This window comes from Megascapheus bottae, chromosome 18 (genome assembly GCF_031878675.1).
Source record: "Megascapheus bottae isolate mThoBot1 chromosome 18, mThoBot2.hap1, whole genome shotgun sequence".
NCBI lineage: Eukaryota > Metazoa > Chordata > Mammalia > Rodentia > Geomyidae > Megascapheus > Megascapheus bottae.
Window position 1 is genome coordinate 19,307,615 of NC_143526.1, and position 10,926 is coordinate 19,318,540.

The following is a 10,926-nucleotide window of genomic DNA, read 5'->3' on the forward strand; positions in this document are numbered from 1 at the left end:
TCTGGTTATTAAAGGACACATCTGGAAAATATAATTCGCATCACAAAATAGATGTCGTGCCATTTTCTTGGTTCAATGTTATTACTTTAAAAGAGCAAGCTAAAAAAGAAATTTGTATTTAACAGAGTTGGGAATGTTATTCTTGTAATGTACTAATTGGTTTCGGTAAGTGAACTAAGTACAAGCTATCACCTTTCTCCTACCCCTAAGTCTAATGCATCACTGTCTGTGAATGAACCTGGCTAGCTTCTTATATTTCCAGTTTAATGTCTTTCTATTCACTGTTCCTTACTTTTAAAGTAACAGTGGGGAAATACAGTTATATAGCTCAACTTTTTTTCCTCTCTGCAGGCTGAAATGGCTTTACTTGTGATGGATGAGGAAGAAGATGGCAAGAAACATTTCAATTACAGCAAGATTGTGGAACACCAGAATCTGAGCAAAAAGAAGAGAAAACAGCTTATGAAAAGGAAAGAATTAATAGAGGATGATTTTGAGGTAACCAGGAATACAAGTCATTAGCCTCATTAGCTTCTAAAGGCAGTTGAAGTGCTGTTCTGTAATAGGGCATTTGCCTAGCAAGAATCTAAGTTCAGTCCATAGCACCATTACACACAGTTTCACATTTGCTTCAGTTATACTGAAGTTCTTGATGAGTTAGTTTTTTTACCAAAAAGAAAGGCAAACAAGGTTTTTGAAATCTCTTTGTATGAGTCACCCTCAGTAGCCACTTAATTTGGGGACCAAGGTTCAGCTCAAAATAATCATCATTGTTGTAGGTTGCAACACATACACACATGTATATGGTACATGTGCTTACACCATTCTAGAGCCCTTTCAAATAGGTGGCTGCCATTTGATGACTGCAGCACACCCTGCATATTCTACAATGTGGAATTCCAGGAGTGTGACTTAAATGCCACAACACATTTGTGGAACTGGGGAGAACAATGGAAGGAATGACATTGTACTTATAATGTGATTTGTTGAATTGAAACGCCTTTGTACAACTAGTTGACTTTTTTTTTTTTAATGTAGAAAAACAAGTTTCTAATAGATCAGAGCAAACTACTGATTTTGTGTTTTTATGACCAACACCTTACCACCTTTATTTACTCCTTTTGAATTTTCAGGTAAATGTTAGTGATGCCCGGTTTCAAGCAATGTATACTTCCCACTTATTCAATGTGGATCCCTCAGATCCTAACTTCAAGAAAACAAAAGCAATGGAAAAGATCCTCGAGGAGAAAGCTCGCCAAAGAGAACAAAAAGAACAAAATCTTATTCAGACAATAAAGAAAAAGGAGAATGAGATTGAAAGTGCACAAAAGAAGAACATCGATCCTGCCTTGTCATTGCTGATCAAATCTGTAAAGAACAAAACAGAACAATTTCAAGCAAGAAAAAAACAGAGAGTCAAATAACCTGGTACTGTTTCTTTGGACTGAGAATGTGTTCTCCTAAACTGTACAGAAATAGCAGAAGGACTATCAGGACTGTAAACAAGTCTTTTTCTGACCATTATAAAGGTTGTTTCCATACATACCTGTTGTACCTAATTAGGGATACACTGGTTTGTAATATACATTTTCACAGATTAGTCACAATTAAATTTCCTGAATTTTACAATAAGGTATATAGGATTTTTTAAAATTTGGAAGTTAATTTCCTACTAGTAGAAACTTACTCTAAATTAGCTAGACTAGTTTTGTTAGCTAGACTGGTTTTGTTGTATTGGCAGTTGGGCTCGAATTCAAGGCTTGAGCTTTTTCACTCAAAGCTACCACTCAAGCACTTGATCCACATCTGTACTTCCAAATTTTAGGTGGTTAATTGGAGAAAAAAATCTTACAGACTTTCTTACCCCAGGTGGCTTCAAACCATGATCCTTATTAGATCAACGTTTTTTTACAATCTGTGTAAAAGTAGAGCAACATCTATTCTTAAGTCTGTGGAAAATATGTATGTGTAATACATTAAATTCTCCAGAAATAATGTAGATTTATAAAGCTACCAAGATAATTTATTTTTCTAGCTCAGAAGCTAAAAACTTTCATGCAGTTTGTTATCTTCAGTAGTTTTGTTCATACTTTATGAATAAAACAAAATGCTATTTGGTATGGAACTACTTTGTTTCATTTCATGAAGTAAACTAGTCTTTGGGAAAATACCTGGAAATGTGACCATGACCCCACTCCGTGAAAAGCAGTTCCAAGTTTGTATAACTTCTAGCACTTGAAATGTTCATGAGATCTGCAGTGGTTTTTCTGTTCATAGCAAGAGAACATTTCTGTCCTTCAAGTTTTTAGAATGCTCTGGAAGGGTATCTACCCTCAAAAAAATGCTAATTCTTTTTAAAATTAAAATGTACTTTTCAGGCCTTAACACTCTTGGATCTCATCTGGTTTAGATTTTATGAACTATTAATTAACCACTTGATCAGGAAAATTAGACATGCTATATACAAGTAAACAGAAATAAAACCCCAAAAGATTGGTATATGTAGGGAGCCGGGACAAACACCATTAGATGGCGCCCGTTTCCTGACTCCTTAGAGGTAAACGACTTCACATAAGGCAATGCGGTGCTCGACTACGTGTCCTAAGTTATGCGCATGCGTGAGTCACATGATGATCCCTGGCCAATCCCGCGGCACCTCGTTGTGGCTGTAGGGTGGCAGCCAATGGTGGAGCGATCCGTGTTCCTGTTCCCTATATAAGCTGCTGCTTTTGATGCCTCGGTCTTTTTCGCTTCCTGCTCCCCCTTCAATCAAAAGGCTCTCTATTAAAGTATGATTTGAGAAGAATCCTCGCGTGGTGGTCGTTCTTCCTCGCTGGTCGAGGAGCTCGCCGCAACTGGTGCCGGAAACCCGGGACCTTGGGAAGACAGGACGACAAGCGAAAAGGCCGAGGAGGATTCAGAACTCGACATACGGAGAGGAGACGTCGATAAGTATCAGCCTGATCAGCTGAGATCCCCAGATATGCTGTTTCTTTGGGTACAATTCTGGGTGCTTGTTGTTGTCCTTCCTTGCTTGCTGCTGGTGTGTCTTTGTTGCATTTGTCTGCGTTGCGGCAACTTACAGATTCTTAAGAGAGCCAGTAGGACATTGACGAAGCACCAGGATAGTCTCTCTGAGGCAGAATCAAATGGGGAGGAAAAGGGTAGGCCAAAGAGAAAAGGGAAAGAAAATAAAAAAGGGAGACTTTATGTCAAAGAACAGAGGGTGGACGCACCCTTTCAAGATACCGTGCAGGAGGGAGATAAGGAGGACCAAGGCATAAGAACAATGGAGCCGCCCCCAGGGCAGTCTTACCCGGATCCGGGCAGGTTTCAACATTTACAAATAAGGGAGTCTAGAGATGAGGAGCTAAACGATTCAAATGAGGAGTTAAGCAACTCAGATGAGGAAGTGACTAACAATTCAGATGAGGAACAGGACCCGAAAGAGGGAAAAGGCTTGGAGGAGGCGGCTGCTAGGTATGAGGAGGGTAGGTATGGAGTTCAGCGACCTCTTCTGGCCGGAGTGTCTAAAGGAAATGAGCAAGAGAGAGCCATGCCCTCTGCGCCCCCGCCCTATCCTGTGGCAGCGGGAAAAAGTCATTTCATAAAAGGAAGCACGTGGTCCCGCCTGGCGGCTGCGTTCCCAGTTTTTGAGAACCCAGTTACCCAGGAGAGGACCTTTGAACCAGTCTCCTATAAACAGTTAAAGGATTTGATGGAGGCAGTACGTAATTATGGAGTTGCGGCCAGTTATACCACTGCCTTGCTTAGAAGACTAACTGCTAATGCTATGACACCTAATGATTGGTATGAGGTCGCGCGGACATGCCTCAATTATGGACAGTTCCTTGACTTCAGGTCTATAGTTATGGACAGAGCTCAGGCTCAATATAGAGTAAATGTACAAGAAGGGCGGCCCTAGTGGACCGTGGACATGCTCCTAGGGCAAGGACAATGGGCTGCCGATCAGACAAACTTCCCCTGGGATGTTTATAAACAAATAAATGAGGTTTTTTACAAGTCCTGGAGGGCAATCCCAAACAAAGGCCAGGTCACGGGCAGCCTCACCAAAGTTACTCAAGCTGTCACGGAGCCATTCTCCGATTTTGTGGCCCGTGTGCTCGAAACGGCAGAGCGCGTTTTTGAAAATCTTGAAGTCTTTATGCCAGTTGTCCAACAAATTATTTTTGAGCAATGTACAAAGGAATGTCAGAGAGCTATTATGCCGGTCAAGGAAAAGGGCCTGGAAGCATGGATAAAAGCCTGCAGGGAAATAGGGGGGCCATTAACTAATGCAGGCCTGGCTGCAGCTGTACTGTCAGCCACCCGAGCGGCCAAGGACTCTAAAGGTAAAGGATGCTTCAAATGTGGCCAACTTGGACACTTTAAACGCCAGTGTCCCAGAACTGCTCCCCAGGATCCTCAGGGAGTTCAAAAGATGCCAGGAACATGTCCTAGGTGCAAGAAGGGAAAACATTGGGCCAATGAATGCAGGTCAGTAAAAGATATTAATGGACAGCCCATTCCTCCTCTTGTGATTTTTCTCCCCTCTCCTAATGTGGGGATAAACCCTAGAGGCCTAAAACCAAATGCCCTATGGCAAATGGATGTTACTCATTTAGCGGAATTTGGAAAATTAAAATATTTACATGTCTCAGTGGATACCTATTCTGGTATAGTACATGCCACGCCCTTGGCAGGAGAAAAGGTTTCCCATGTAAAAGTACATTGTTTAGAAGCCTGGGCGGCCTGGGGAAAACCCCTTCACTTAAAAACTGATAATGGCCCTGCCTATACTTCTCATGGTTTCCGCGCCTTTTGTGCGCAAATGCAAGTAGCCCATACAACAGGGTTACCATACAATCCGCAAGGACAAGGAATTGTGGAAAGAACCAACAAAAAATTAAAAGAAATACTTCAAAAACAGAAAGGGGGAATTGCGGAAGGAGCATCTCCCAGGGAAAGACTTTCCCTTGCACTTTTTACTTTAAATTTTTTAATTTTAAATAGTGATGATAAGTCAGCAGCAGATAGACATGCTGCCCAGAACTCTAAAATTATAACTGAGATGGTTAAATGGAAGGATGTTATTACAAATAATTGGTGCGGACCGGATCCCGTAGTAAGGAGATCCAGGGGAGCTGTTTGTGTTTTTCCACAGGAGCAGGAAACACCGCTTTGGGTCCCATTGCGATTGACGCGAAAGGTGGAAGGAGAACCCGAGAAAGGCACTGACGATGAAGATCATTCTCATGTTGGTGGTAATACTAGCAGATCCAGTGATGGCCCAGGAGAGGATTTTGTGGGCGCTGATGAAGATCTTTCCAATACCGATGCCTGTGAAGCATGACGCTCGTGGTTTCCGGTATCTTTTCACGACCAATTCATCATTGCAGTTACCTTTTCTTCCCATGGGCAGACAGTTGGACAATTATGTCTTTATACCGTTAATTTATCAAGGCAATTAGGTCAAATGTTAACTGGACAATGGTCACATGATTTTGAAAACCTTACAAGCCAATTGAGATATGAAATTATGATTGTTAATTCAACCAGGGTAAATGTGGCCCCTTTTCGGGAAAATTACTGATTGGATATTACAGGCGTCCTCCTGGGTAAAAGAATGGGCTGGAAGTTTAGCCTTATTGGGATTAATGATGTGTGGGTTGGGGATTTTGTGTTGGATGCTATGTAAAATGAGTTATAAACGAAAAAGAGATAATGCTATTATAAAACAGGCTTTTGCAGCATTAGAAATGCATGACTCCCCCCAAGTTTGGTTAAGTAAGCTTGGAAAGAAAAGGACATGTGGTCTGCCTATGGTTGGTCTGTCGCCTGCAAGCCCAAACACAGAGGGATAAGGTAATGATTTTCGCAAGCATTAGCCGCCTTGGAAGTTGGATCCTCACCCCAAATATGGCTTCCAGCCTTAAAGGGCAATTGAGCCTATTTTTCTGCATAGCCTTTGCACCCCGGGGGACAAGATCCCATTGCACAGGGACAGGTATGCAGCTTAAGATCTGGAGCAAACAGGATGCGAGGCGTATGCACTGCACTTGGGAAAAGGGAGATGCCTTTTCTCGAGAAGAGCACGTCTGTTTGCATGTGGGTAGATGCCAAAATTTCCCACCTCTGAAAAAAGGGCATCGGACTGGCGGGTCACCCTCTGGGAAAGAGCCTGGAGAGGAGGCCTTGCATTGTCCTTATCCTCTTCAGAGAACAGACCCCTACTCTTGCCTGATGCTCAAAACAAGAAGGGGGAGCTGTAGGGAGCCGGGACAAACGCGCATGCGTGAGTCACATGATGATCCCTGGCCAATCCCGCGGCACCTCGTTGTGGCTGTAGGGCGGCAGCCAATGGTGGAGCGATCCGTGTTCCTGTTCCCTATATAAGCTGCTGCTTTTGATGCCTCGGTCTTTTTCGCTTCCTGCTCCCCCTTCAATCAAAAGGCTCTCCATTAAAGTATGATTTGAGAAGAATCCTCGCGTGGTGGTCGTTCTTCCTCGCTGGTCGAGGAGCTCGCCGCAGGTATAAACTAAATACAGTATCTTCTGAAAGGTAGTATATGTTTTCTAGGTTTATAAGTTAACATTGATATTAAAATTTGACATTGATGTTAAAAATGCAGTCTTACAACATAGTATATTTTAATAGATGCAAAACTAGGAACAATATCAAAATAATAAGGGAGGGAAAACAGTTTCTAAGTGGCAAAGCATAAAAAAATACTTTTAAATGTCTTGATATAACAGGTAGAAAAATATAGAGGAACAAAACAGAATCATATCTTTAGAAAGCACTGACATTATTAAATCGTCCCTGTTATTGGTGCTTCTGTGCAGGTGTGTGAACACACACATGCATGTGTGCTCAGACACACACATAAACAAACCCTCTACATCAGTGATTAGGCCATAATTCAGATCATTGAGCAGATCGGACCAGGAGAATTTTCATACATGGTCCTAGGAAACTGTGTCTGTATATACCAGGCTGTTCTCCAGTGTTTGCTCTCTCCATCTTCCACATTTAATAGAACCATTTAGTTTTTCATAAAAATGTGCCCATTCTTGTTTGCAGCCTTATCTGAAAGCAAGGGATAGCTTGTACAAATCTTTGACATCAGCACACTAGTAAAATGTATCTCCTGCCTTCTTCCCTTTTTTCCTCTATTGCCTGGGATGTACATGCAGTAGCTAGAGTTTGAACAGCCTTCTCAGATCCTAAAAACAAAAGCGGTATTCTGGTTCCTAGGGATAAGGGAGTAGTAAATTGGAAGGAGTTGGATCACTGAGGGATTTACAGAGCTTCAATACCATGGGCTGTCTTTTTTCAAAATAGAAAGGTTAAATCCTATCTTGTTTAGCCCCTTAATGTCCTATCTATGTCTCTAATACAATGGCAAAATACAGTGGTGTCTGGCTATAACCTACCCTGTTCTATTTTGTACCTCAGATTATTTCTGCACGTGCGCACACGCACACGCGCATATATGTGTGTGTATGTTATGTATTCTGAGGACCTGGGCACTGTCCTTTAGATTTTTATGTATAAGACTAGCACTTTCCACTTGAGCCACTTTCCACTTCCAGATATTTGGTGCTTAATTGGAGATAAGAATCTCAGATTTTCTGGGCTGGGACCACAGCCTAGTGATAGAGTGCTTGCCTAGCATGCACAAAGCCCTGGGTTCAATTCCTCAGTACCCATACTCAGAAAAAGTTGGAGGTAGTGGTGTGGCTCAAGAGGCAGGGCATTAGACTTGAGCAAAAAGTGTCCAAGGACAGTGCCCAGGTCCTGAGTCCAAGCCCTAGGACTGGCAAGAAAAAAAAAAGTCAGATTTTCTTACCTGGGTTGGCTTCAAACTTGGACCATAGGGTTTCAGCCTCCTGAGTAACTAAGATTATAAGCCTGAGCTATCAATGCCTTACCTCATCTGCTCTACTCTTTTGTTTTGGGAGGAAGGGGGATTGTTTGTGGTGCTTGAACTCAGAGCTTAGGCTCTGTCCTTAAGCTCTTTTTACTCAAGGCTAATGCTCTGCAACTTTGAACCACAGCTTCACTTCCATTTTTCTAGTGGTTAAATGGAGATAAAGAATCTCATGGACTTTCTTGACGGGGCTGGCTTTGAATTGTGATCCTTAGATCTCAGTCTGTTGAGTAGCTAGGATTATATATATGAACCACCAGCACTCTACTTCTCTACACTGTTAATTTCTACACTGTTTTTCTGTTAATTTGTGGTCAGACTCTTTTCAACTTGAATAGGCTGCTCAGTATTATAAGGTTCCCAGATTTTTTGGATGTGGACTTGAGTGGAGAAATGAGACCAACTCCCTTTGAAAGCAACTGGGACACTTCGTTCTACAAGCACTACTGGCATTCGAGTCATTGACTATTTTCAGCATATCTGGGTTCACATTATCACCTTCCTCTAAATGTTTATAAAAGAACAGTTGCCAAAAGCAAGCCAGAATTAGGCACAAAGGAAAATGAAAAAGTAAGCATCTGTGCCCAACCTTAACTGCATGTTCTACATTACCCAAGTTTTGCCAAAATATGGAGGTGAAATCTCCACCATGAGGCAGGGCCAAAACAAATAGACTGACAGATTCTATTGTGTTAGGGAAAATTGGAAAAGATTCCTACAGGAGCTTTACAAATTGTTTCCATCAACCACTGAAAAATTTGGACAAAAGGAATGTTGGTGGAAATGGGTAAAACAAACCCTATTGCATTGTTAATGGGAATGTAAACCAATCCGACCATTTTGAACAGCAGTCCAGAGGATCCTCAGAAAACTAACCATGGATATACCTTACAATCCAACCATACCACTCCAGGACATCTACCCAGATCACAAGCCAGGATAGTGTCAAGACACTTGCACATCCAGGTTCATTGCTGCACTATACACAATAGCCAAGTCATGGAAACAGCTCAGATGCCCTACAATAGGAGATGAGCGGATCCCAAAAATTGTGCTGTCTATATACAATGGAATTCTACACAACTATTAGAATCTAGAACAAAACATGGTACATGAGGTAAGCCAGAAAGATGAACAGTGCATGTTTTCTTACATATGTGGAATCTAGACCTAAACTGTCTTTGGGCATGGTAAATTATGTAGGACTCTAGGCACTCAGACATAGACCAAGAGAGGAACACAAATTCACAGTACCTACTGTGTGCATCTGATCGTACGAAATAGCACTTATCAAAATGAACTTCAGGAAATGGAAACTTTTTTTTTCTCTTCTTTTCTGTTCTTTTGGTCTTGTAATCATTTATCTGTCTTTGGGAAGGTTAAGGGGGGTACCAGGAGTGGGGGGACAAGGGGTAAACAATTGCAACAGTGATACTCACTAGACATTGTTGAAAATGAACTAACTTGTGGGTGGGGACAAGATGGAAAAGCTGGGAAAGAGCAAGGGGCAACAGTGCGCAAAAGGAAATTTATTCACTGCCTTATGTAACTGTAACCCCTCTGAACATCATCTTTATAAAAACAGTAAAAAGTTTAGAACAGGGCTGGGAATTTAGCCTAGTGGTAGAGTGCTTGCCTAGCATGCACAAAGACCCGGGTTCGATTCCTCGGTACCACATACATAGAAAAAAGCCAGGAGTGGTGTTGTGGCACTAGCAGTAGAGCTCTTGTCTTGAGAAAGTCCAAGGACAGTGCTCAGACCCTGAGCTCAAACCCAGGACAGGCAAAAAAAAAAAAAAAATACCAGAAAAAAATTAAAATCCATCATCACACTTTTTTTTTCTTGAGTAGTCTAGCATTTTTTTCTCTTTTTTTCCTATATTCTTAATTGTCAATATCTTTTCTCTTGGAGGAGAAGTTAATGTAACTTTGAAGAATACTTCAGAAAGTTTTATATAATGAGCCAAGGCTAAAGTGGTCAGCAAAAGTACATGTTATCAGACTATACTAACAATTAAGAAAGACATTTTAATTACCACTGGAAAAACTAAAATCATCTAAGTTGGTTTTTCATCTTTCTCCTAGAGATGAAGTCTTGCTTTTGTACCAAGATGGCTGCTAGAGCTCTTGCTATTAAATTTGAGTTCCAGGCAATAGAGTGAGTGTAAGGGAATATGGGAGACAAATTTGTACTGCCCTCAAAGATTCCTAAAAGCTTACTTGCTTCTACATAAAGCTGCAAAGGAAAATGAATAGTGTTCTTCTCACCCCTCTCTCTTCTTCCTTCTTTCCCTCGTGTCTGCCCTTTTGTGTATATGTGTGAAGTAAGAAAAGCATTGGTGATTAGCAAAAACAGGTGGTGAGGACAGAGATGTCATATGTCACTCTTGATCACACCTCACCAAAACCATGTTTAGTCATCAGTACTAACTCTGGGCAGCAGTATAACCAGAGGCACTGAGGAAAACAGGCAATCCAGGAAAACCAAATGAGCAAACAACAGGTCATTGATTGACAGTGTGCCAGGACCTATGCTGTTGTTTTATATTAATATTACTAGGAACCAGTATGAAAAGTGTAAGTCAGCCATGACAGGGTATGAGGTTACCTGTGTGCTATGGCTTGTTCCCCAAGTGTTGGAAACTTAGTTGGTCCCAGTGTGGCAGTATAGAGAAATGACAGACTATGGGTGAAAACTCAGTATGAGAGATTTAGGTCATTAAAAGTGCCAACCACAGCATTAATGCTGATCTCATGGAATAAATTATTTCTTGAGATAATGGTTAGAAAAGCGAGCCTTTTTCTCCCTCCCTCCCTCCCTTCCTTCCTTCCTTTTTTTCTTTTTTTTAGTGCAGGTCCTGGAGCTTGAACTCAGGAACAGTTTACTGTCCCTGAGATATTTTTGCTCAAGGCTAGCACTTTACCACTTGAGTCATGGCTACATATTCAAACTTTTTGGTGGTTGATTGAAGACAAGAGCCACAGACTTTGC

The 10,926-nt window shown here is 41.5% G+C and overlaps 1 protein-coding gene across 2 annotated transcripts in view; it reads left to right on the plus strand.

The window, feature by feature from the left end:
* Positions 1-2,234, plus strand: part of Esf1 (ESF1 nucleolar pre-rRNA processing protein) — a 53,353-nt gene extending 51,119 nt beyond the window's left edge. For both annotated transcript variants that reach the window (XM_090351973.1, XM_090351974.1), the window contains exons 13-14: positions 352-498; positions 1,134-2,234. In XM_090351973.1, coding sequence (XP_090208099.1) covers positions 352-498; positions 1,134-1,424 — 438 coding nt within the window. In that variant the 3' untranslated portion in view covers positions 1,425-2,234. The remainder of the gene's footprint in view (positions 1-351; positions 499-1,133) is intronic.
* The last annotated feature ends 8,692 nt before the right edge of the window (positions 2,235-10,926 follow it).